General features: G+C 46.9%; 2 protein-coding genes across 2 annotated transcripts; both read right to left on the reverse strand.

The window, feature by feature from the left end:
- Nucleotides 1–3,729: 3,729 nt before the first annotated feature.
- Nucleotides 3,730–6,362, reverse strand: LOC311197616 (lysozyme g-like; the record flags this gene model as incomplete). The annotated part of the gene is made up of 5 exons (XM_084271397.1): nt 3,730–3,863; nt 5,115–5,253; nt 5,413–5,609; nt 5,870–5,971; nt 6,320–6,362. The coding sequence occupies 5 exons, from the start codon at nt 6,360–6,362 to the stop codon at nt 3,730–3,732; spliced, it is 615 nt and encodes a 204-aa protein (XP_084127523.1).
- A 10,718-nt stretch (nt 6,363–17,080) lies between these two features.
- Nucleotides 17,081–21,056, reverse strand: LOC311201571 (lysozyme g-like; the record flags this gene model as incomplete). Its single annotated transcript, XM_084275983.1, has 5 exons — nt 17,081–17,211; nt 18,145–18,283; nt 18,852–19,048; nt 20,096–20,185; nt 21,014–21,056. The coding sequence occupies 5 exons, from the start codon at nt 21,054–21,056 to the stop codon at nt 17,081–17,083; spliced, it is 600 nt and encodes a 199-aa protein (XP_084132109.1).
- Between the last annotated feature and the right edge of the window lie 6,333 nt (nt 21,057–27,389).

The following is a 27,389-nucleotide window of genomic DNA, read 5'->3' on the forward strand; positions in this document are numbered from 1 at the left end:
AGTGGACAGGTCTCTAGTGTGCCGGCTAAAAGGTGAATCTTCTCATTTTAAATCTAAGCCTTTGGGTGATGTAGTCCCAGATTTAGTTCCTTTTAATTTAGGACTGTAACAGAGAAATGCTCAGAAACTTAGGTTGTGAGGGAAACCCTCTTAAGGGACAGAGAAAACCAGGCTTGTTGGCAGGACTTGGACGCATCCATGAGATCTTGCACTTTCTCTGCGATGGTCTTGAATTTCCTTAGAACATCTCAAAGGCAACTCTAGTCCCAATATAAACCTGTGTACCCAGGTAGGGTCTTTGTTGGCTGTGGAAAAAGCTGCTCCCCTGGCAATGACTGATGACCAGAGACCACGTAATAGGTGTGAGCTTGTGCGTGGCTGTCAGGGGAGATGAGTAACTGAATCGGTGCCTACCTGCATAGCTCAGACCTTCTGGCTTCGCGGTTGCCTCCGAAGCTCCAGTTGTGTCAACGTTCAGTATATTCCCATAGAGATCTGAACAGCCTACAAGCAGGACGCACAACCAACTGTCAGGCCAGCACAGTGTGTGACACAGGCCCTGAAAACATTTTCAGATCCATGACTGAAACCCAAGGCATTGCTTGGACACTAGTGCAGGCGTTTGTGCAAGCAGATGCAGCCATGGTGTCGTATGCTCTGGAGAGGATTACATCTTGCTCATGCTAGTGTAAAGCCAAAGTGTGGCTTGTGAGCTGAACTAGGTTGTACATAATTCATTTTAACTTGCCTCATTGGCTCCAGCTTGCTTTTCCATAGCTACTGTCAAGAGGAAAAAATCAAAGAGAAACATCCATCAATTACATCCATCACCATTTGTCTGACCAGAGTTATTCTCAACTACTGCTCTGGTTATTTTTTTATATATTTTATTTTCTATAATAATGGTTCATGTTTAAGAAATTAACTGATGACACCATTATAGCCAAGCTCAGTTTTATTGTTTAGCATTGAAGCAATCACAAAGAAGTTCAGCCTGACCATGCAGCTCCAACAGAGCACTGAAAGAAGGGAAGCAGCGGCTGTGACTATTGCAGGAAAAAGTTGCACCATACGTTTCCACACCCCGGTGGCTTTATTTATTCAGTTGGTTTCAAAAGGTCCCAGTAGTTTTTGCAGAAATTCCATTTGTCCCATCAGCAAAAGCAAAGCCCTGTGCTGGAGACTACAAACAGGACTGCAGCATGAAATTCACACAAATTAAACAAAGTTCAGCATCTCTTACAAGAAGTTAATTCTTTCAAGCTTTGGGTCTTGCAATACTGAGCTGATACTTTAGACAAGTTCTCAAGTGTCTTGGAAGTCTTGTTGATGACCTCACTTAATTATTGCAAAGGCCAATCTTGTTATCAGATATATAGCAGAGAACAATACTTCAATGCTTTGTATTCATTGCTGGTTAAAAATGAAAGTCAAAAACGTGAAACTACATGTATTTCTGCATGTTTGTGTGTGTCCCTGCTGTACTCTCTCCACGCAGACGTGGCAAACCTGTTTCCTTCTGTGTTTGTAGACTTAGATATCTGTCCTTAGGATAGATATCTATGTCCTTGTCTAATTTATCCCAGCTTCAGTCTTTTCAGGTCACATTTTCTTTCACTTCTGCTCATGGTGGTTGTTGCAGTTTGGAGGTTCTCCAGCTGCTCCACATCTTTGCTGAGTTCTAGCTACCTCAACCAAATAGCTGCAGCCTTTCTGGTGGTGATTATCATGAAGACTGGTTTTGACATGCATTTTTTCTATATCAGAACACTCTGAAACATCAGATGCCAGGAGGTAGGTAATACTGAGGTGCTTGTGTTTAACTGTATTGAAATACACAGGAGCCCTTACCTCACCTGACATTGGCTGTATGGGCTCGGTGGGAGTTAGCACGGGTACTGGCAGTGCTAAGACCTTGCCTTCAGATGTACTACTGAGCAATTCAGTACAAGGTAAGACAAGACACAGGAAGGAAAGCCATCAAGGCAAAATCAAGATCAGTAGGTTACAAAGCCTGGTGCAGGAAGACTTGTGCAGCTTAGGTGAGGACCCAGGGTTGTGAGCTTAAAAGCAACTCCAGAACCTGCAGACAGAAAGTGCATGGGAGAGAACAGACGAGGCTCCTCATGGAGTGGTATCAGAGCTGCCCCTCAGTGCAGGCAAACAGACCCCTGGGAGAGAGGGGGAAGACACTGCAGAATCCATCACTGCAGTCAGGGCCCAGACAGCATGGTCACTCCAATGCTGAATCTTCTCCAGTCTGAGCAGATCCAGTTCTGTCAGCACCTCTTTGTGTGTCCAGTGCTGCAGCCCTTGACCACCTTGATGGTGTCTGCTGGACCCACTCCAGCATATCAGTGTCCCTGTTGTGTCAGGGATCCCCAAGCTGAATGCAACTCTCTAGGTGTGGTCTCTGAAGCACAGAAGAGAGGGAAATGATTGCTTCCCTCCCTGCTGACTAGGATTGTGGTAATGTAGCCCAGGCTGCTCTTAGTTACATCTCCACAAGGGCCCATGATGTCCACCAGGAACCCCAGTCCCTGTCTGCACAGTTTATTTTCCAGCCAGTTGTCCCCAGACCAAACAGGTTGGCCAGGCGCTATTTATCCTGTTTAAATCCATGCTGGATGTTTTCAGCGTGGTTCCTAATTGCTCCAGGAAGGACGTGTATCAGTTAATGGCTTTGGGTTGTGTTTTCCATTCCGTTTAACAGGCTCACAGGCAGTGTTGTTTCTAATTGTTTGGACATGGAGTCATTTCCAGTCCCAGAAGGTGTGCTCAGCATGGATGAATGGAGAAAGCTCCCTCAGCACGCAAGTGGAGGTTGGTGGGAAAGGCACAGCTAGTACTGCTTGCTGCCAGACCAAACCCAACTCCTCCTGTGGCCTTGCAGAATGAGTGACACTCAGTCCTGGAGGCATCTACCCCTCTGTTTTCACTGCCTTCCCACCCTCCGGCCCCCGAAATAGTTCCAATTCCAGGTCTAGAAGAAATAGGAGCACCAAAAATACACTGAACTCAGACTGCTGTTTTCCTGAGTGTCACTTTTCTACAGGTGGCTGAAGGGGGAAAGAATTTTTATGACACCCAAACACCTGTTTCATCCTGGTCCCTTTTCATTTCGCTATCTGCCGAAGATGAACACTGTTCTTACCCAAACTTTGCTAACACGTGTGACAATATGAGTACATCAGAGTCCCCCTTTGTTTGCTCATAGCACTTTTATTAGATTTCTGTATGACTGAGAACATCCACCCCTATTCTATGCATTTAGATGGAAAATTAGCAGTCAGAAAAATTTACCACTCCAGAACATAATGTAAATATCAAGCAGCTTTGAAAAAAAAAAAGGAAGAAATCATTAAGCTAATACCCAAGGAAGCATTTTGCCTTTGGATTTCTTAAGACAATGACATATTGTGGCAGAAATGTGTTTTAAGATCTGGAAGAGCAAATTATCAATAGGAAAACAAGATAGCCCTCATCACTCAGAGAAACATGAAGATAGGAGAAAAAAATATTTTGTTATTACCCCCTTTGTAAAATCCAAGCCACATTGCTTGCAGACTAGGAGCAAGCACCAGGGTTTTTTTTTACAGAATATTGTTTTAAAAATTCAGGGATTTGGCCTGCAAATTGTAATTCATGTGAAGCTGCTCTGTGGCTTGACTCCCTCAGGGGGGTCATGCAAGTGATGGTGAGGAAGTTGTGCAGTAGAGATTCCAAGGCCTAGTATCCATGTTTCTTGTAATACTGGGCTCGTGCAGATACATCATTGGAGTAGTCTCTATGGGTGGTCCTGCTGTCCACCCCGTCATAGCTTCGGACATTTCCAGAACCAGCGTTGTAGGCAGCAATCCCACCTGAAATGAAGCACCAAAATAAATCATACAGACTTTAAAAACACAAAAAAATCCCAAAAGAAAAAAAACAAAAAAGGGAGAACTCCATCCTGATGTGTCCTCCTTTTATTGGTTATGAAAGCTTTCACTTATCAGGATTTCCAACCCCTCTGCCGTGGGCAGGGACACTCTCCACTACACCAGGTTGCCCAAAGCCCCATCCAACCTGCCCAGGTCGGGGCCCGGTGGGATGAGACACAGCTTCTCTGGGCAGCCTGAGACAGGGCCTCACCACACTCACAGGGAAGGATTTCTTCCTAAAGTCTCATCTAAATCTCCCCTCCTTCAGTTGAGAGCCATTACCCCTTGTCCTGTCACTGCACTCCCTGATGAACAGCCCCTCCCCAGATTCTCTCTAGGCCCCTTCAGGTACTGGCAGGCTGCAATAAGGTCTCCCCAGAGCCTTCTCTTCTCCAGTTGAACAAGCCCAGCTCTCTCAGCCTGTCTTCACAGGAGAGGTGCTCCAGCCCTCTGATCATCTTTGTGGCCTCCTCTGGAGTCACTCCAACAGCTCGGTGTCTTTCTCGTACTTGTATTATCAGACTATATCATATCCAACATCCTCGTAGCTTCTCACTCTTCCTTCAAAATTACTGCTCTTCGGAGAGAATTAAAACTCACACGTACGTTACACTGCCTTTGTCTCACAGCTGTCTATATGCTACCCTTACACCATGTTGTAAATCAGAGGTATCTGAAGTGGCTGTAAAACAAGCCTGCCCTGGCACCCCAGCAGTCCAAGGGGGTTTTGGGGTGCAGCTTGCTTTGAAGCAGGCAGCTTTTCCATGTTTCACGGCACATGGTTTCCATGTTTTGCAATTCCCTGAGAACACCTAGTCTCCTCTGTCAACAGACATGGAGAGTGAACTGCTGCCCCCTTTCAAGTAAACCATGCAGCTATTTGTTAACCTGAATGGCTGTAGGAAATGCCTCATGGTCAGGTAAGGAAAGCTCAGCTCTTACACAGATGAGATTTCAGGTGTATAAATATTTGCCGCAAAAGCAGGAGCCCTGGCAAGGCTGCTGTGGTAAGGAAATGCAGAAAATACACAGAACTGACAAAGCTTGCCTTTTCACAGTGATGTAAAAAAAAGTGGAGGAAAGCCAAGTGAAAGCCTGTTAGCAACATGGTTATTGAAGAACACAGAGATACTCCTGTATGTTGTCACCCGTAATTTTTTCTTCTCTCCTGGGCAAAACCCATGACCTTACCTTTCAGCTGTTGATCCTTTGTCCACTTTGGGAACTTCTTCTGTATTAGCTTTATCATTGAGATAAGTATGTTTGTCCCCTGGTTAACATGAGCTTCACTGTTCCATGTTCCCACAGGTTTATGGTACCTTTTGTCAACCTAGAAAAAATCAAACCAACAAGAAGTCCTTTCCCTTTCTGTAACAGATGATACGTTCAAGAAGCTTACATTTATTTATATAATATATTAATATACATATTAATGTAAATATATATTCACTATCTGTTTATCAGGTTTTAGTTGAGTATCATCAAATACCTGCATTAAACCAAATGCATTTCTGTTGTCACCCCAGCCATCCTTCAGTACTTTGCCAACATGAGACTCCCGGGAGATGATGCCAGCGATCAGGGCTGGTTCCACACAGAGTTTTTCACCCACTTTCTTGATGAGGGTTTTATATCTATTCATAGCGTTTAGGTCCCTTTCAGCGATTGTTTCTGAAGCACGAACTCCTGTAGTTAAAATCAAAGTAAAGATACTTGCTTGATTGCTTTCAAACCTCAGAAATGTCTCTCACCTCTCCCCTTCTAATACAGAGAGAATTGCACCCAGACTTTATTTGGTTCGCCTCTGTGAGGAGGTAGATGACGGCTGACAGGGGCATTATGCAGGCTGAGCAGCCAGTGTGTGTTCAGCACTCTGGAAAAGTGAAGGATTTGGGATTATTGTGCCACAGAGCAATGAAGCCAGCTGGCAGAAGAGGGATACTCACCACAGTAGGGTAAACCCTCTTGATTTGCAGTTTGGCACGAAGCCCCAGAGGTTTTAATTCTGCTTACACTGCCATAGCAATCGGTGCGGCCTTGGGAGGCCCCTGCAGAGGAAACATGGAAGAGCTTAACCAGTGAAGTCCTTTTGTGACTGCAAGTAAAACCCAAGGGGAGGCAGCACTCCGGAGAGGACGGACTCCAGGGCACTGGAGCTGCACGGGGCTGCCTCTGTCTCTCCTTGTGAAGGAGAGGAGGCGAGGTCCTGACCTGCACCCACCTGTCCCTGAGAGGCCACCCCTCCTCACCCCTCCAATAGACTTTCATGGCAGCTGAGACTTTTTATTTTTGAGGGGGGTTGTGGCTGAAGAGGAGCATCAACGTCTCCTACTTCCCATCCCGGGGAGCATGTCCCCAGCAGCGTGGGGCGAGGCAGCGAGGGACGCCAGACTTACCCAGGAGGGCAGCGAGGCCCAGCAACACGAGCATCGGGTACATGGGGTGGTTCTTCCTGGGCACACAGAACAGCCTGAAAATTAATTCGTCAGCATTGGCAAGCGTCAAGATTGAATATAGGTCACTGCTTGCCAGATAAACACAAAGAAACTCTGAGCTGATGGGATATTTCTCTCGGCTGGGTAAGCAAAGGGATACATTTTGCTTTTATAGGAAACCCCAATAGCAGCTCTCCTGCTCCAGCACAAACCAGGCTGCAGCTGTCCACAAGTGACACATAACACTTTCAAATCTGCAAGTATTTCAAACCTGTGTCTTCCTGGTAAGTTCCTCCAAATTTAATCCAGAAAAATAAATTAGTATCTTTCAGTGCCCTGTGCTCCTGCTGTCCCACCACGAACACCCTTATTCCCTGCCCATACTCTGTTTACAAACCACCTATACCACACCTGGACATCTTTGTCTGAATCTCTGGAAACTTTCTTTATCCTCAGAAATTGGCACTGTCAGGATTCAAGCTGTCTAAACCCTTGTGGATACCTGCTTTTGGGTGAGTAGTAGTCCTGGAGCACCCATTTCCCCTCACTGGCTGTGAGGGGAGCCTAGGGAGATCATTTCACATATGGATGACAGCCATCTATCTACTCTTAGGTGCCCTAAATCCAGAAGTACAGGACAAATCTCACTTCTAAATAATAACCCTTATTCTATCAGAAATCTCACACGTCAAAGAGCTGCAGCTCCTGGGCTGCTGAGGAGCCGCTATTGCTGAAGAGGATGAGGAGATCTCCCAAGCCTGAGCGGTGGCATCTTACCTACTTGTTTGCAGCTCAGCTTCTTGTACCTGACTGAGGTTTCAGGAAGTTTAATTTATAGGGAGAGCTGCCTTCTGTTTGGTGGTAATCCAACACCGTGATTAAATACATCGGGCTGTGGTTTTGTCAGACTTAACAGCGATTTTTTCTAATGTAAACAGTACCTGTTGCACTATAGACATTGGCATGGTGGCAAGTATGTTCTTGGGAGTGGCATTTCCCAGATCTGTAAAGGGTAAAAACCCCGCCCTAATCTTCTGTGGGCGTCTCTCCATCAACATCTCACACACTATTCCTGGAGGGAAGTGTAGTGAGGGCCCAGCTAAAGACCCAGCAGCCAGCTGTTCTGCAGGTATTTTCCCCAGACCTACCCCAGCATCCCAGTCTGTGACCCTACCACTCAAGAATAGAGGTCTGCTATTGACCTTGAACTGTCCACTCCATGGCTCTGAGGGGCATGCAGGCCTACAGCCTGGGCTATCAGCATCCTAAGAGACTGGCCATAGCTGCTAGCCCATCTCCCCCTGCCTGGGGGGACACATCCATGACAACATGCTCTGATGACATCCCTTCTCAGTTGAAATAAATAACGACAACTTGTCATTTCAGGTTTTTCCCCCCACAATAGCTTTTCACAAGCCCAACACTTCTCTGAAATGACTCAGACAAGCCTTTGCCTCAACACCTCTCTCTGCTGCAAGGGGAAAGGGTTTCTGGCATATGCCTGCTTGTGAGTGGAGGGGCTGTAAGGAGACAGGCGTTTCCAACCACTGAAACCGCGTTTGCCACCTGGGGAAAGACACCAGTGCAGAGAAGGGCAACCAGGCTGGTGAAGGGGCTGGAGGGGAAATCATGTGAGGAACGGTTGAGGGAGCTGGGGCTGTTTAGCTCCTCCTTGGCTGAGGGGAGACCTTATCACCACCTACAACTACCTGAAGGGAGGTTGTAGAGAGTTGGGCGGTGGTCTCTTCAGCCAGGTGACAGGAGATAGGACAAGGGGAAATGGCACAAAGCTGTGCCAGGGCAGGGTCAGATTGGATATTAGAAAAAAATTTTTTACTGAAAGAGTTGTCACGGCCCGGAACAGGCTGCCCAGTGATGTGGTTGAGTCACCTTCCCTGGATGTGTTCAAAAAAAAGGTTGATGAGGTACTTAGGGATATGGTTTAGCATAGGATGGGAATGGTTGGACTTGATGATCTTCAAAGGTCTTTTCCAACCTTGTGATTCTGTGATTCTGTGTTTTTTCTGACTGTCTTTTGCCCATCCCTTGAATGGCTGATGCCTAAACCTTGTTGATGCTCCTAAAGGCAATGCCGGGAGCTCCTCTGTGAGGTAAGCTATGCAGCACGACCTGAGAACTCCATCTTCTCTCACCATGGGTGGCAAGAAGATTACATCTCTGTTTTCCATTATCCCCTCTGGCTACACCTTCACAGAGTCACAGAAGCACAGTGACAGAGGTTAAATAGGACTTCTTGCTCAAAGCAGTGGCAACTTTGAAGCTAGATCAGGTTTCTCAGGTCTTTCCCCTGCCATGTTATGAACACCTCCAAGGATGGAGATTACGTAGCCTCTCTGTGTGCCCTGGTAGAGTACTTAGTCACTCACAAGGTTTTGTGAAAAACTCCAAATTTGCCTTGTTGCAACATGCAACTGTTGCATCTGACCCTCTTTCTGTGTACTTCCAAGAAAACCATGACTCCATCTTCTCTTTGAGCTCCACAGAGGTAGCTGAAAATGTCCCACAAAAGTCGTCTTCTCCAGGCTGAGCAGACCTAGGTGCTTCTGCTTGTATAACTTGTGCTCCACCTTGGTGGCCTGCACTGGCCTACAGCATGTTAGGGTCTGTTTTACACTGGGGAGCCCAAAACTCAGGACAAGTGCTAAGTAGATTAGAAGAATCACCTCCCTGGACTTGCTGGCGATGTTTTTCCTAATGCCACCCAGGAGGCTGTTGGTCACCTTTGCTCCAAGTGTGCATTACCCACCTGTGGTCAACTTGCTGTCTAGCAGGACCCTCGGGGCTTTTTCTGTAGAGCTGCTTTCAAACTGGCAGTCCTCCAGCATGTACTGGTGCATGGGGATTTTCAGTCCCAGGTGTGGTACTTGGCAGCACCTGGAATTGAACTTAAAGAGATTCCTGTCCAGCCTGTCTGCATTCCTCTGGCTGGCAGGCCTGTCCCACCAAGCACCTTGAGAACTTGCTGGGAGTGCTCTCTGTCCCTAGCGCTGCTGATGCTGAGGACACTGAACAGTCCTGGCTGCAGGATCCCCGAGGGATGCCTCTAGTAGCTGTCCACCAGAGAGAATCTGAACTGTTGGCCATCAGCCTATGACCACATCAGCCCAACCAGCTCTTCAGCCTCCGTACAGAGCAACCCAGCAGCTCAGGCATGTGGTAAGCGCAGGACACCTACCTATAGTACCCATAGACAGGGTCATGGTGACCCAGACAATAACTAGTATTCATGATCTATCAGTAGGCAGCTCTTCATCGATCACAGCAGTCACACGGGAGAGACAATTCTGGGTTACCCTGAGGCTGGACTGCAGTTCCTTGACCTGAATCTGAGGTGTGGTGGCTGATTAGGCAAGGAATTAATAAAATAAAACCTGATTTAAAAGGCCAGAAATGCAGCCAATTTTCTCCTTGCCTGCCTTGCAACAAGAAATCTTCCCAGATGTTGTAAATGTTTCTGGAAGGTCAAGGGCTGCAGCATAGCAGCTCATGGGGTGAAGACACTGAAGAATTTTTTTTTTTTGCTCTTGAACATTTCTCCTCTATTGCTAATTAACTTAATAAGACTAGGGTAAAAAATGAGTGATCCTAATTATGTCTTCAGGGGACAAACTGGTTGATATAAACTTCCCAAATCAATTTAAGGTGTGGGAGGTTATGTAGCTTGTGGCAGGGAAGAGGGGCTTTGGATGCTTGGGGCTTTTGCGGTAAGGTCTCTGGTCCTGAGGCTGCACCATGACCTTGTGGGGAGATGGGAGTGATGGTTGAGGCATGACAGGTACTGGCAAAAACTTCATGGGTGAGATGCCCCTGAGCTGTAATGCAGTCAGGGCTGTGGCACTCAAAATTAATGAGCTTGTAGAGGAGCATTTCCACTAGAAGCAGGGAAAAGCTGAGGGATGCAGAGGACAACCTGAATTGAACTGTTGTGATTTACAGGGTGGATGTGGCTGATGTTCAGTTTAGGGAGGGGAATAAAGAGCATGGTCACAAGAAATAAGACAAAATAGACACAACAGAGTGGCAAGGGTTTGGCATGTGCAATATGAAGCAATGAAGGGAGGCCAAACTTCAAAGTGTTTTCTGCACTGTTTCTAGTGGCTTCTAAAACAAGCCAGGAGGACCAGGATGCCTAGTGCCAAGTGCCAACCTGAGATAACAGGCATCTCAGAGACTTGGTAGAGGCTAGAAAACCAATGAGACACAGCACTTCCAGCCGTATAGGAATGACAGAGTGGGATATAGGAGGAGTGATGCTGTATGTGAAGGATAAAAGTGTAGGAGAAGTCTGCTACGCAGGAACTTGAAGACTTGTCCATGTGAGAAACAGTGGCAAAGTGACATAAAACAGGGGAGGTCACATGTAAACAAGGCAAAGAACTGAAAAAGGGTTTGGGGAGTGCCTTGCAAGGGGAGCTCAAACCATCAGTACAAGGTCCTCAAATGCATCAAAAGCAGCCAAGGGTGAAACAGGTGTGAAAGGGGCACTCAATGGGGTGTGGGGAGCAAGGCCTTAGTAGTCCTTTGTAGCCTTTGCGCCAGTCTGTTGTGGAGGCCATGGTGAGGTTCCAACCTCAGGACAGTTAACAGGAGTCAGATTAATTCAGTATAAATAGTTACCAAGTACTGTAGCAAAGAGGAAGATTCCCCATCAGTGAGTCTGTCCTGGCTGCAACAGCTGTGGGCACTGCACTATGCCATGGCAGAGCAGATGTCCTGGCAAGGGCTCTGCTGCAGGGTGACATCAGTGCTGGCATACTGGAGGGTGGCCGGTGTCACCCCTGGCTGCAGCACCAGCTCTGGAGGGGTCCTTGGGACAACAGGTTGGTGCCCATCCTGGGCATTGTAGTAAAGTGTATGTTTGTCTGTTCTCCTTGACAGAGCTACAGAAAGCTTTGCTTGGGGAAATATTTTTGAGACAGTTACTGCAGATTTTCTGGTGTACAGAATGTTTCTAACTACAGGTGCTTGCAGGCTTTCTAGCCTTCAGAGAACTTTCCTACACAACAGTAAGATAAATTTACTTAACACACTGTCCTGGTTCCAGCCAGGCCAGAGGTAACCTCCCCAAGCACTCAGCAGGGCTGAGATGAGTTATCCCAGGCTGTTTTCCACACCACCTGACATCACCCCCTTTTTCACGCCACCCTTTTTCAACGCCCAACTCTAGGCTTGAAGGACTGGGGGGCTCAAAGGGCTGGGGTAGCAGTAGAGCATGAGACTCTTAATCCTAGGGTCATGGGTTTGAGCCAAGTTTGGCACCAAAAAGAGGATTGTTGTTGTCCCAGAATCACACCATCTCTCTCCAACAAGCCCCTTTTATGGGGGAGTGACATCAGGTGGTGTGGAAAACAGCCCAGCCTAACAGCTCACCTTGCTGGCTGCTTGGGGAGGTGAACTCTGGCCTGGCCAGAACCAGGACAACCTTAAATATCATTGAGGTGATTGGCTACACTTGGTCAGCTAGGAGAGGGTCAGCCTGGCTCCTGTAAGGGGAAATCCTACCTTGGTACCTGATGGACATCTGAGTGTCAGTGAGAATGTGGGTGAAGGCCAGTGGGTGAAGTGTAGTTGGATCTTCAAGCCAACATTATAATGGAACTTATGGCCATGGTCTTGCCACCCAGGAGACCAGCAGCACTAGTGCATTCCCAAAACAACTGGATGGGATTCATGGACAGCAAGGCCATACAAAGGGGAGATGTGCCTCCTGACATCCTGGGAATGCCAGCCCTGTGCAAGGAAGATGGACTGCAGAAGGCAGCCAAGTTTGTGTGTCATCCACAGGTAGCATCTGCTCCTGCTGCTGGAGACAGGCTTTGGGGTGACCAGTCACCAGTATATCCCACACTGCATTTCTTGCATTCATCTGACATCCACAATTTAAAGGGTGACCAGTCTTGCCCTTTCTGGCCTGGGTAAAACATGAGTTTGTTTTTATCAAGAAGAAAATACCATAAGATGACCCTAGTGTTCTGGGGTGTGGTCTTGAGTGGCAGCCACCAGAGCAGCTCTGTTGTGGGAACAGGTTGCTGGCTGGGAAATCCCAGCCCACTTTTTCAGTAAATAACAAAGCAGAATGAACTCAATCATTCATCACTGCATTGCTGTGGTGGCATGTGCCTTTGTTTTGTCCATCTCTCAGAGACACATGGACATGTGTCTCAAACTGATGCAACTCCAGCTTTCTGTGTCAGTCATCAAAACAATCTGTTTACCCACATGGCTTCTGGCTCTGGCACACAGGGCCTTGCTTACGACAGCAGTTTCCTCCTGCTTCCTTCAGTGACTGCTGAAATAAATAGTTTAATTGCTCCCTCTGCCTGGTGTATCTATGAAAGCCAGCCATTGCAGCCCCAGATCCCTGCCTGAACCATAGATGGATTGTCCCGTACCACCCGCAGCTTAACAAGGGGGTCAGAGAGAAAACTTACCATTTCACATTAGCTGTTTATTGTAAGAAGCATGTTTAGATATACTTCCCAATCCTGAAATCAGTTGTAAAACCAAAGCACAGGGCCCCAACAGAGAAGATTTACTTCCCTGCCGGTAATTTGTTGTCTTTTTGGTTTGCTGACTATGGGTTATGACATGGCGATGTTGGCCTGGAAATGTCCTTAGACAGCACCTGCTGCATTTCCCTGCTCCCCAGCAGTATGACACACAGCTACTTTCACATCTTGGTCTTGTTTGTTCTTTAAAATGCCCAGTGAATTTTTCATTTGCTTTGTTACCCTGAAAGCTTTTTGAAGTATCCGACACAAAGCTCCTGCCAAACTCAGTGCTACTTGCCCTACCCTCATGGGGAATGGAAGGACATGGGTCATTGCCTTCCATTTCTTTTACATCTTAGGAAATCATAACTGTGCCTGCCTTCTCTTTTCTGGAGAAAATAAAAGGAAGTTTAATTCCTTGTTTCCTGTAGGCTGAACCTTCCATTTGAGTTGCAATCCTCCTGAGCATGTTTTTGTTGGTGCAACACAAACACCACCATGGCTGAGTCTCACTGATGCTGACAGCTGAACAGCTGAGAGGAAAATTGCCCCAAATGCTTCATACACTGTGCTGTGATAAAGACAAATGCCCAAATGGCATTTTCTCTCTTCTATTTTTTTTTCCCCTCCTTCCACCTCCCCTCGTATCTACGGGTTTGGTTCCCACTGGACTCCCCTCAGCCTGGCTGCCTGTCCCCTCCCCTGCTGCTTTTGCCCCTCAAGCGTTTTGCACCTGGATTTGCTTTATTTCATGACTTTGATTCCTAACAGGTTTTTGTAGTTTTTACCTGTTAGTGGAAGTGTTCACATCCCCCTTCATCCTGGCCATCAGCCATCATTCAATAGCTCTTGTCCACCATTCCTTTTCCAACCAGAAATCTGAGAGAAAACAGTGTAGAACAGCCTTGTGCAGCTCACCTTGAAATACCTCACAAGCCTGACTGCAAGCTGCTGATAACCAGAGCTTTCTGTACTTATAAGGCCCTTCACACACATGGGCACTTCAGATTGCTACCAAAAGCCTTATCAAGCTCATGGTATGGCACAAACGTGGCTTCTATCTTGGCTACTTACCTGGTCAGATAAGGGCTTTGGTTGGTCTGAGGTGGGTTTTCCCTGCCAAGCCAGGCTGCCAGAGCTCTCCTGTTTCTGGCTGCTTTGTCATCCCACACGTGCTAGTGAAGCAATCACCCAATCCTTTAGCATCTTCATGGAATCACAAGGTTGGAAAAGACCTTAAGATCATCAAGTCCAACCATACCTGGCCTCTACTAAACCATATCCCTGAGCACCTCATCTACCCATCTTTTAAATACATTCAGGGATGGTGACTCAACCCCCTCCCTTGGCAGCCTGTTCCAGGGCCCGATAACCCTTTCAGTGAAGAACTTTTTCCTGATGTCTAATCTGAACCTGTCCTGGTGCATCTTGAGCCCATTCCCCCTCGTCCTATCACCTGTTGCTTGGGTGAAGAGACCTAAACTCATCTCTCTACAACCTCCTTTCAGGTAATGGTAGTCGGTGATAAGGTCCCTGCTCAGCCTCCTTTTCCCTGGGCTTTGTCGATGTTGCAGCAGGTCTCCTGGTCTGTGATTCCCTGGACCTTTCTTTCCCCTCTGAGCCACCTTTTCTCTTTCCTTACTCATGCTTCTGCTTTTTGTGATGTTTTTTATTTGTTATTAGCTCATTTGCTTTGCAAGCTACACATTTTTTTTCAATAGGCCACACATCAAAAGGGTGACCAAGAGCGGGACTGCGGCAGCGCTGGCTGGTATGCCAGCCAGACGAGTAACTTCCAGTAACATGAACACGGGTGACCAAGCTAAGATCAGAGGGAAAAAACACTCTGAACTCACTGTTTGCCAGGAAAGCTTTTGCTTAGATCTTAAGGCCATGTTCTACTGTTAAACTTCCTTGAATTATTTAATCTTTCCCAGCAATTTACCAAGCAATTATATTTCAACTCGTTTTCTGCAGAGATTTTCCTTGCTCGCTACAAAGTGCTGATGTGCTGATACCCTAAAATAATATTTGCAACAAAAATATGGAATTTCCATAATCAGGATTTAAAAATAGACTTACAAAAAAAAAAAAAGTAAATAATCCTTTTTTGCAATACCACCGAGGCGGTTCCACAGGCTCTTGGGCTTCACCATAATGTTTATCAGCATCTTCATCAGTAAGGCATGCAGGAACTGGACTCCTGAGGAGATCCAATTCACAGATCTGCAGGGGTGGCAACACCAGTAGCGGTGACTGGGAGCTTGCCAGAAGCAACTATGGAAGACATGAAGGGAACCAACGAAACCTCCACTCTTGTTCACCCTCCAAACTCAACCCCCAACTAAATACACATAGGCAGCAATGAGATTCTCTGCCCACTTTGAAGTTCATACTGACCTACCAAAAACGCATTCATAGGCTTTACATAAGAGGTTTGTATAACATGGACCCTTACGTAACATAATGCACCAAGGACTCCAACCTATTAATTTTACATGAGCTATTTCAAATAGAAGGCATCAGAGCACGTGATACGCAGTGCAAGTTTGTATTACAAAGTAATGATTTTAATAAAAGCTATCTTAATATAGCACAGAATTCACTAAAGACTAAATAATGTATAATTTAGTGCATGCAGTTGCTCAACACTGAACTGCTTCTGTAGTCTTAAAAAAACCCAAACCCAGTCAGTAACATTAGAGACATCCTAGAACTCCCTCTGGTCTCCAGAGATGCTGAAATGAGTTTGCTTGCAAATAGGTTAATCGTGCACCATCTTTGCTGTGTTGTGGCAAGACCAGGAGCATGGTGTTAAAATTGCTCTGCTTGCCAAAGCGGTCTGCAAACCAGCTCTCATGCTGCCGGCATCAACCCTGCCTGGCAGCCCAGGCACACAGGCAGCGCTTCTGCATCAGCAACGGTGACCGCTGGCAGAAAGGTGCCCTGACACCTCCAGAAGTCCTTAATTCCCCTGTTCGTGGGCTGGGGGGTCAACAGCCTGGCTCAGATTGCCTTGTGCCCTCCCTCCCAGCCCAGGTCTTCTCATCCAGCCCAGTCTGCAGCACCATTTTCCTCTCCCTGTTCTCAAATTCAGGTTTAGATCCATTCCAAGAGTACCCAGCTAGGTTACTTATTCAAGTCGCAGGTTACCATCCATGAAATTAGGAAAAAAAAAGAAAAAGCAAAAAAAGAAATATTTGGTGTCAACATTTATCTTTATTTTCTCTCTTATTCTTGTTTTATTCTCAGTAACCTTAAATTTGCACCCAAACCCATCCACATTGAAAAGCACTTTCAAACAGAGCTTATAAATCCAGAGCTAATTCACTCCATATTAGAAGTTGAGACTCCTGGCAGAGGGACAGATGTTGAAACTTTTTGAAATTCAAAGGAAGCCCAGCAAAAAAAAGTGCCAAAAGCTAAAGCAGGAGAAGTTGTGGTGGTTTTGTATTTCTTTTACCAACACTATTGTTGTGATACAGCTCTTGGGGTGAGGGCGTAGGGGGCTGGCTCCTGCCCAGAGGGCTGCTCTCTGACAGAAAGGTGTTTCTCATGCCTGTTATGGCATGTGCCATACTTCCCAAATTGAGGATTTCCCCTGTGTGAGGCTGCTTTTCATCCTGAAGACATCTCCAGTCTCACCTCAGCCATGGTCTCCAGGGCTTGGGAGTCTGATAGAAGCATATTTGGCATTATCCTCCAAAAGGCTGGCTGCGGGAATGTGCAGCCAGTGCAGAGACCAAAGGCTTGGTGAGAAGCCTTTCCATTGCCCTGTAGCCAGCACAATCAAGCAGAAGGAAAAGTTTAACCTAGAGCCTTGAAGCTCCCACTGGCCAGGGAGAGGGAAGGAGGTGGATGAGGACATGGGATGAGCACAGCTGATGCTCAGGAAGAGCCTAGGGGATGCACGAACAGCCCCAGAAGAAGCAGCACCTTCCTCACCCGACACTTGAACATTGCTGGTCCATCCTTGTCTGCCTTTCAAAGGCCCTCAGCTTGTGGTATCTCACCCCTGTGGGTCTCCTAGAAGGCAGTGCTGAGCTCACCCATCCGGACGCGGGGAGCTGGGGTTTGCTGGAGCGAGCAGCATGCTGCTGCCACCAGCAGTGGTCCTGCCAGGAGACCTGAGGAACTGCTCTGGGTACTACGATCACTACTGGGCTAGTCTATGTAGAGGAGAGGCTGGGTGGCGGGGCGGGTTCATGAGCTAGAACCCGACTCTCTTGAAGTACTGGGCTCGCCTGATCACGCTGTTGGGGTAGTAGTAGTCTCTCTCGCATGGGTCTTCCTCATAGACCCGGAGGTTGCTCATTTTGGCACGGTAGGTGCAGATTCCCCCTGGAAAGAGTAAAGAAGGAGTAGTTATAGGATTATAAGTAAGAAATAGAGATTTAAAAGCAAAAATTCCTACCCGAAAGGCCCATGTGTCTCACCCAGCCTACACAACTGCTTGGGAAACTGCTAATGGTTCATTCTTGCTGAACAGTGACCGATTTTGCAAAATCCTTATTTCCTTAGTGAGGGAACCCCTGAGTTTTTCCAAAGGCAGGTGGGAATGGCAAGCTGGTCCCAGAAAAGAGCATAATCTAAAAAGGCAGTGGCAGAGCAGGGATGGGAGAGCAAATAGTACAGGGTGAACAAACCAGCATACAGACAATGTGGACTACAAGTGAACCTGGATCCCAGTCCTCCTTTGATACAATTTAACAGCCTTCCACAATAAGCCTGTTGTGTCACAGTGCCTCAATTTCTGCTCTCCCAGGTGGCTTTTGTTTGTTTGAGTTCTACCTTATTTGTCCCCCTGGCATCCATTTCACTTGCAGGACAAACAGTTAACTTGAGACATGTTCACAGTGACCGAGCACCTTGCCTTTCCAGGGTATTTAAGGAGGTCCTGGATTTGGCCATTGACCACTGATGACCCAGCAATTCAAAACAGCCCTCTGAGGGTGTTTGTCACTCCAGTCAAGGGGCAACCTGCCAGGACTTTGTCCAACACCTTCACCCAGCTACGCATGGGGTGCTTCCATGCTGCTGTGGCAGCTGCCAGGCTGGGCTGTTTTCCCACCTCTTTGTACTGCAGCAAAGCTTCTACAAAGCTTGGTGTCCCATCAGAGTCTCTCTTCTGCAGGCAGAAACATGGAGACCCTGTGGACAGTGCTTTGAGCTGGGAGGCTGCGTCTACATTTTTTCCCTTAAAGTGACACTAACAAATGCACAGATCTTCTGTCACTCAGCGTGTCCTTTTCTAGTAGATACCCTATCACGTACCTCTCAGCTGCTGGTCCCAGCTCCAGGTAGGATGTCTTTCCCGTACTTCATTAATTGAAAGCACCAGGATAGTTGAGCACTGATTTATGTGTTCTTCACTATCCCACACTCCGAAGGGCTGGTATTGCTGCCCGCCAATCTGGAAAAGTCAACCAAGAAAACGGGTTTCCCTCTGAACACAACCACCACTGCAACTTCCCCTGCTTCTTTATACTCCCAGGCTGTGGCTCATTGAGGTGACCTTATTCAGGACGACACTTGAGCACAACCTTTGACATAGAGGGAAGGCATGTAAGTGCTGTCTTGAACACAGAACTGCCATTTGCTATGGCAAGGCCCTGGGATACACACAACATTATCTGAAGCAGGGGATGCAGGGGGAAATGGCCAGCCCCTTTTCAGTGGTCTGTGGGGACAGGACAAGGGGCAATGGCTGCAAGTTGGAGCACAGGAAGTTCCGCACCAACATGCAGAAGAACTTTTTGACAGTGAGGGTGACAGAGCCCTGGGACAGGCTGCCCAGGGGGGTGTGGAGTCTCCTTCACTGGAGATATTCAAGACCCGTCTGGACGCCTGAGTGATATGAGCTGGGGAGCTGCTTTGGCAGGGGGGTTGGACCCGATGATCTCTCGAGGTCCCTTCCAACCCCTATAATTCTATGATTCTACATTACTGTTCTGTTGCTCATGCTTGTCATCCCCATGTACCTGCATCAAGCCGTACTTGCGTCGTCCCTGGTCCCAGCCATTGTCCAGGAGCAGGCCGACGCGGCTCTCCTGAGAGATGATGCCAGCGATGAGCGCCGGATCCAAGCACAGGTTTCTGGCTACTCTCTTAATTGGGACCTCGTATCTCTTCAGGCGTATGACGTCTGCTTCAGCAGTCCTCCGTATCATGGAAAGTCCTGGTGTGTAGGAAAAGGCCGACTTACACAACCTCCCGGACAAACCCCTCACTTTTCCCTCAAGTGTGTGTATCAAAGGTGTAACTTGAGTTCTGAAAAAACCTCAGCTACTTCAAGTTGGGCAGTGGCACCTGAGGAGCAAGCACAGGCCTATCAGCTCTGACTGTGGCCAGGAAACTGCTGTGCCAAGGAGAAGAGGGCAGCTTCTCAGGAGGTGGGACTGTTTGTCTGTGGCCCTCTTCTGCTGCCACAATGCTGGAAATGTGGCTCTGGAGCCAAAAAATGTGAAATTTCAAATTACATTTGAAAAAAAATCTAGAGATGTGTTACTACTGACCGGCCAAACTGCAGTTAACAGCTGTGGTATTAATCTGTGGATAGAAAGGTGGGGCTTTTAAAAGTAATTTTGGAACAGTCTGGAAGCAAATGAGTGAGTTGGACACTCAGGTGTCTGTCCTGGAGGTGCCTACGTCCAAGGTACGTGGCAAAGCCCCTTGCAGTCCCTGGAGGTCTCAGCAGCATGAACATGATGTAGTTAACTGTGCAGTGACACAGGGTGGTAACACAAGGCAAGAAAGAGGGAAATGGGAAGGAGTTACCGAAACCAGGTCACCCAGAGGTAGGATGGCTACACAGCCGGGACCTTCCTCCAGCACGCTGTCTCTGGCAGGTGACCACTGGCCAGCTCAGCCAGCACAGCAGCACCCAGGACCTGTCTCTGTGCATCTTTTCATTCGAGCAGACAGGCCCTGGGATTTTGTGAGGATGCTGATGCTAAAGTTCTGGCTGAGGAACAAGATGCTTTAACTGAAAAGGGGTTGTGCCATTTCCCTTTGCTTTGAGGATCCTGACTATGAGACCTGAAGTTTGTCCTTCCACTTCCCACCAGGTCTGGAGGGTTCTGCCATTTTGGGAGAGGAGGTGTTGCTTTCTCCCTTTTGGCTGGTTGAATAACTGCACCAATTTTAATTTGGCAATAACAGAAGCCGAAACATCTCCCTGTCAGGTACAAGGAGGCTGACAAATGAAGCAATGAACGATACCTACCACAGTCTGAGGCTCTGACGGGTGTACAGGAAATCATGGGGGCTTGAAGAGTACTTATATCGCCATAGCAACTGTAACTCATGGATGGAGCTGAAAAATTAAATGGAGGTGTTTGAACACGTAAGATCTCAGAGCAGTGTCCCACAGTGCACTGCACGTGCATACAAATCAAGCGTGAGGGGATCACCCAGACCCGTGCTCCATGGCACCCTGTATTGGCCATGCTTGTCTGGTAGCCACGGCTCTCCACCAGTAACACTACCAAAGCTAGAGAACAGAAATCTGTTCTTCTCTAATTGAGTAGGTGGAAACAAATTAATATAATGACAATCTACACGAATAGGCATCTGTCCCATTAGGTCTGAAGACTGGTGTGGGAGGGGGGCAACCACAGCTTCTGCATTTATTTCAGAAGGTACCTCCCATTCAATGCCTCCCAGTGTCCGGGCCCCCTCGGATGGTGGGGTGGTGGTACCTGAGCACCCTGGCTGGGAGTATCTCCTCTGTCCCATCGTAACCTGGTGAGGAATTAATTCAGGAGAGTGCTTGCCTCAGCTGGGCAAATGACCCCGCTTCCTCAGTAAGTGAGAAGCAAATAACCTCCACCAGACAGCTTGCCACATCTGCGAGGCCGTTTCTGAGTAGGCAGAGAAATCAGGTAAGGGCTGCTGGGGAAATCAGGAGGAGCTATGGCTGCCACTCCTGTTTGGTGTCAGTCCTGTGCTCCAGATGAGCTGGTTTAAAGGACATAGGTGGGTGATGAGCAGCCTCATATGGTAGCTGAGGACCTTCAGCCACACAGGGTTTTACAGCACCATGCAGAAAGGGGCCCTCAGGCCTGACCGCACACCTCCTCTCTGCGTTCCCCCTGCAAACAGATCGCGAGCGCTCTCAGCAGCAACCCAAACCCCTGCTCACCGATAAGGGCCGTGAGGCCCAGCAAGAGCAGTGCAGGTATCATGGTGATGGCTCTCCTCAGCTGCCCCAGGAGACCTGGAAACACAGAGGGTTGCAAAAAGTGAAGAAATTGGTGCTGGTTTTCAACAGGCCTGTAGCAAAGTCGGCATGCCAAAAGCTCTCCACCCTGAGGCACCAGACAGGGATGGCATTAGCCAAAGGTGGGTTGGGGAGTGGAGACATCCTCTCTGCAGCACGCTGCCCACCTCACCCCCAGCACCGGCTGCAGCTGCCAGCTTCAGGGAGTGGTGGTGGGAGGAGAAGCAAGTGATGGGAACCCCATCTGCTCCTTATTTCCTCCTTTTTTGGTGCATACAAGCTTCTCCTGTGGCTGAATGTCTCCTCCATCTCATGTGCCACTACTACACCATCACATTGAGAGGGAAGAGATGTGCCTGGGGAGCTTGGGAGGAGGGAGATCCCCGTTGGCAGCCTGGGCCAGGAGGGATTTTTTTAGCCTATGTCACTTCTCATTGCTTGTTCGTTTGGTCCCTCCTGAACACCCGTAGCACGTCTTTACGATGTGAAGGTACAGTACCTTTGCTTTAAATTTATAGGTACTTGAAGTGCTACAGCATGCACACATCCTTTGTCCCTCTGTTCCAAAGGCAATGGGAAGTTTGCTTGGCTTTTGGAAAAATATGCTTTCAAAAAATCAAGCAATAAGACCCTTAATTCTCTGCTAAGAGCATGCAAGGCAGTTCCAAGGTTTATCTGGTGAAAAAAATACTTCTCTGTTAATTTTTTCTGTGCAATAATGACAGAGAATCACTTTAGTAGTAAGTGCAACTCACGTGCTTATTAATAAAATTCCAAGATGTCATCAGGTAACAGCTATCAACTGCAACACCCCACCCCCCGCATTGTACTCGCTTTGCTGGTGAATGCATTTACACCAAGCAGTTTTTATGGCTCCCAAATGCATTTGGTGTTGGGTTTTTTTCCCCCCATGAGGGTTTCAAACACAAAGCACGCCACAAGCCTTGCAGACAATCATCACACAATGCTATTAACACTTGAAAGGCCTTGTTGATTTTAATAACGCGGGACCCTTTCTCTGGCCTGTAATGCTACCACGAACCACACCAGATGGTTGCAAAAAACACAGGCAAATCCACTGGTGTTCCTGGAAAGAGACCCTTGCCCTGAGTGAGCTTACTCAGGCCAGCAAACACCCGCAGCCGGAGCTGGGTACACGCAGTAACTCAGTCTGAGCTCTAACACAGGGTATTTGCAAGCCTAGATTGATGCAAACCCTATGAATTTGATGGCAAACCCAGATGGGGCCCCCTCAAAAGCTACAGGCTGTACCTGTTTATACATGCAGAAAATTGCCATCTTATAAAGTTCTAAGTTACCCGCTTTTTTCTTCACCCCTCCAGCCCCTCCATGACAAAAATCACCACAGGCCTCAAGTAGAAAGAGCATAACAATCACAACATTGACAAAATGCTAAACCAAAGCAAAATGAAGGCTTCTGGCTCTAAATGAATACTCTATGAGTGAATTCAGACTCACCTGTCTTCAATCAGCCTTCCTCTGAGGCAGGTCACTTGATGTCTTTTATATATATACGTGTATGGAAAGGTACCCACCCTACAGGCTTTGGAATGTTAATTCCTACCTAGTGTGATTACACTTGTTTTAAAGTACAATATGTAATATATATTAAGAGCTTAGAACTCTTACAATTCCTTTCATCCAAAGATTTGCACAAGCAGTGGTTAGTAAGACTCAGGGCAACCCTGTGAAAGGAAATAAATGCCGGTTTTCCTCCATCAATAAGCACATTGAGGCACCATAAATGACTCGCAGAAAGCATCGCAGTGAATCAGTGGCAGCAGCCAGGCAAAAATCACATCCCTGTCTAGTGCCCTCCTGGCTTGGCATCTGGGATCAGTCTGGACACATTTCCGGAAGGAGGTGTTTTTTTTGGCTCGTTTCCTCACTGGTTTTGGATTGGCAAGCTTTTAATTAAGTATCATGCTTTCCTATGAATTTTAAAGAGGGCAGTTAAAGAAAAGCATCTCACCGCTTCATTGCTTGCAGCGAGCCTAATTCAGGAAGGTGACTGGGATAATTTGAGAGCAGAGGAAGGGTTTGGGTTTCAGATTTGTGGAGGTTGGATGCTGAAGCTGATATGAGGAGGAAGGGAACTGTTCTCTCAGCAGCTGAAGCCAGTGGGGACATGCAGATGGCCTCTGAAAGACTTCTTGTAGCCAAGACGCTTTTCACATATGAAGAACATCTGAGTTGCTTAGATATGAAAAGACCACCTGGAAAACCTTCACACCTGCTCCTTCCCCATGTTTTTCTCTTCCCAAGACTCTGCCCTGCATGCATGGGGGCTAGGAAAGCAAGATTTTCTTCCAGTAGCTTTCTCTACGTTGCTCAATACAGCACAAATCTCTGTGTTCCCATTGTCCTCTTTTGAGCTTGAGATGTGGTGGGTAGCGAACGCTGTTTTGGCCAGATACTAATTACTGGTTTCAAAAACCAAGCGATGGTTATTAGCCTGTAAAGCACAGAACATGATCAAATGGGCCTTGTCACCTTAAAAAACAGTAAACACAAATATGATTAACTTAGATCCTGAATTAGTATGAAGGAGGGAAGCTTCACCAGAGAAACTATCCCTGTTGTTACAGGAGGGTTGGGATATGAGTTAGGGTGAGTCTTAGGCATAAAACTCCTTTATTTGGGTGAAACATGGAAATAATAGACATATTCCCAAAGATTGCAGCAAGGCTAGGGGTTCATTCTTCATGTACAAACCTGATGTCTTATGGTGGTGTCTCAGAATCACAGAATCGTAGGGGTTGGAAGGGACTTCAAGAGATCATCAGGTTCAACCCCCCTGCCAAAGCAGGCTCCTTAGGACAGATTGCCCAGGTCAGACTAGACTATCAATTAATTCTTATACCTGTGTTTAATATTTTAACTAGTGAAAGTTAATGGTTGAGATAATGTAAGGATCTATGCAGTATCTTTGGAACTAACAGGTAGAAAATAAGAGACATCACACGTACAATGTGGCTTTAATCCTTTCAAAAGGAAATAGTGACTGAAGGAATGCTGGAGGGGAGGAAAGCCAGAAGAAAGGAGCTGGGAAAAGCTCTGAGCGTGCAGCTTGATGGCAACAAATCTGGTAGATACATTCATTTGCACCCTATAGAAGAAGATAATCTGTATTAGAAAGAGATGTGTTACCTGAAATGAATGAAGAGATTTGGTATTAACATCTGGTTGCCTTTTATAAAACCAGTATTTTGTTAGAGATAAGACGGGGGTGGGAGCCGATGATCTCTGGAGGTCCCTTCCAACCCTATGATTCTGTGATTCTACGACTCTGTGATAACAAAGCAGCGTTCCTCTGCCACTGAACCTCTGCTCGTGCTGATGACTTGGGAGCTTTTTTTTTTTGAAAATTAGCCTCTGACCTTGGGTAAGATTTCTTTCCTAATGCACTGGCCACTTGCTGAAGGTCCTTAAGATAAAGTTTTGAATTTAAATACTGTTTGCTATGCATTTTCTCTCTCATTTATTGGCTTCCTGATTAGAAAACCACAGATTTTCTACATTTCACAGTAGTCACATGAATTCTTAATGCCTGCTCTGCATTTTGCTGCTCTTTATTTACTCATTGAATGGTGGATGTTCTGTTTTAAGCACAGTTATTTTTGACCTGTGCTGCTGTACACTCTTAGGTCCCTGGGGCAGGTTCCTTGTATCTGCACGATTCCCAGTGTAAGGTAAAGTAACAGGGTATTTTTTCAGCAGCATTATGTGTGGGACCTTTTATTGCTAAAAACTTCTTTATCCTCAGGAAATTTGCCAACTGCCTTTTAGGGTGAATGCAGAAAGCAGGCAGCCTCTATGGAAACAAGGTCGTGCTCACATATGCTGAGTGGGGCAACACTCTGGGCCACAGAAAAGGACCTTCAAGATGTTAGATTGTGTCAAGAGTCAGATAAGGTCTGCCTCTGACAGCCCATAGCCTGGCAGAAGGGATGTCTGTGGCTGTGATATGATGCTGAGTTTGATGGGCTGAAGAGGGGATGGGTTAGAAGGCATCTTTGTTTATATCACAGAACTGTAGGGGTTGGAAGGGACCTTGAGAGATCATTGGGTCCAACCCCCCTGCCAAAGCAGGTTCCCTAGGACAGGTCATACAGGTAGGAGAGTCCAGATGGGTCTTGAATATCTCCAGAGAAGGAGACTCCACCACCTCCCTGGGCAGCCTGTGCCAGGGCTCTGTCACCCTCACTGTGAAAAAGTTCCTCTGCAGTATATGACTACAGCAGCTCTTTCTAAGTGGCTGGACTTTTTATAAAGGGATACCAGGATTGTCCCTGGAAAACGTTACCTTCTCTCATAACCCCACCATCCCTCTTTCTATATTTTTCCTTATTATTCTTGGTATTTTGTTTAGGATCACAGGTTTATAATTCTGCGAGAGACTGATTTAGAAGGACAGCAAGCTGCTAGCCATCATGCTTGGTAGTCAGGAAAAATACATGAAAGCTATGGAAATATGATATTAAATTAATATTAAAGAAAAAGGATGCAAATGTTATAATTTTTAAAAGCCCCAAACCAACCAAACACCAAACCTCTGATTTTAAACTCCTTTTGCTGCTGTGTAATGTTTAAACAGGAAGGATGCCAGCACATATTGCCCTTGTGCTGGGTTTTGGTCAGCACAGCGTGCGACTGGGAGGGAGGGGATGGAAAGTCAAAGGAAGAGGAGGAATTCACTGATCAAATGGTATCCACATCTTCTTATTCACAGGGGCATCCTGGCAACAAGCTTCAGTGAGTGACCACAGCCATGGCTTCCCCACACTCTTAGTTACACCGAGCTAAGCAGAGGAGAGAGCAGACAACACCCACTACCTGCCAGAATAGCTTTTTCCACTTGTTTTACACAAGCCAGAAAGGAGCACACCTGAGATCTACAGCTCACCAGGGTTCAGCACCACCAGTTCTTTCCTACACAAGGACTTTCACTCTTTTTTATTTTGGGTTGTTTTTTTTTTTTTTTTTGGTCCTCATGCCAAATGATCTACCAGGGTGAAGTTTTCTCTCATTCCACTTAATGGAGACATGACCTGAGCAGAGCATCATTCATGTTTCTTACACGTTACTCTCCTCCAGGTTGCAGGCTGGAGCATCACGTCTCACTGGGCGGTGAGAATACTGTCTAAAATTACCCGGAACAATACCCAGACTAATTACTGTCTCTGTTGTGAGTTTCAACTCTGGTTTCATAACATCAGCAGGCAGATGCATTTCTCAGCTCGTTCCTTTTGTCCGGGGTGTAATTACAGGTAACACCGGGTATTCACAGACTCTGTAGCTGCTTTATAGGGAAGCTGCCCGCGGCGGCTGACGCACATTGGATGCCTACCACTAACTGGCCAGTTAAAGGTGCATCTGTAGCATCATTTCCAACAAACCCTCTAGAGCTGTCTTTCCCAACTTTTAAAGGGATACAAGCCAGTTTAATAATTACACTTCCATAGACTCTCTTTTCTGTATATAGTATATCTATAGGTAATGATAGAAAAGGTCTTCAAACTTATAAGACGTGGGGATCTCAGCTTTCACCATGTTCAGAAGTAAACAGGTGCTGAACCCACTCTCTTCCTTTATCTTGCCTTTCTGAAGAACACAAGTGGGCACAGAAACGGCATCCCACTCCACACAAAGCATCTCTCTAGCCCCATGTGAAATAGGTAAGAGCAGAAGTGTTTATGAGGGAGGAAGGAAGTATTTTCCTTCTGTTCTCTAAAACGAGACTTTGAATGTTACTGTAGGAAAGGTGTTCTGGCAAAGAGGTCACTGGACTGGATTTTACAAGAGCTTGGTTCACATCCCAGCTTAAAGACAGATCTATTACCTAGAGCAAGTCATTTGATGTTTGAGCCAGGAGAGGGTTTATGCTCATAAAATACGAATCAAAACACTGTCATGCTCCGAAACCGCGTTCCAAGTACTTGGCTAAGATGTACTTCCACTCCTGTTTGAGTCTAAAGCGGCTCAGCTGGAGGAGCTTGGTCCTTATGTCCTGAAGTCTGGCTCTGGGCTTCATATCCTAATGCCAAAACCTCTGGGTGAGCAGCAGCTTACAGCGCACACTCACGCATTTCCTCACTAAGAAGTGGGATGATGCCTACTTTGTTTAAACCAGCCATGGCAGAAGCAGGACCACTCTTAGGAGGTAACCTCACAAAGCAGAAATCTATATTAACCTCCCTTCTGTGTAATGCACGTGTTCATTCTTCAGCTGGTCATGGTTGTGTTATGTACAGCAGGGAACACTGATGCCACGGTG

This window comes from Gallinula chloropus, assembly GCF_964237585.1.
Source record: "Gallinula chloropus genome assembly, chromosome: 1".
NCBI lineage: Eukaryota > Metazoa > Chordata > Aves > Gruiformes > Rallidae > Gallinula > Gallinula chloropus.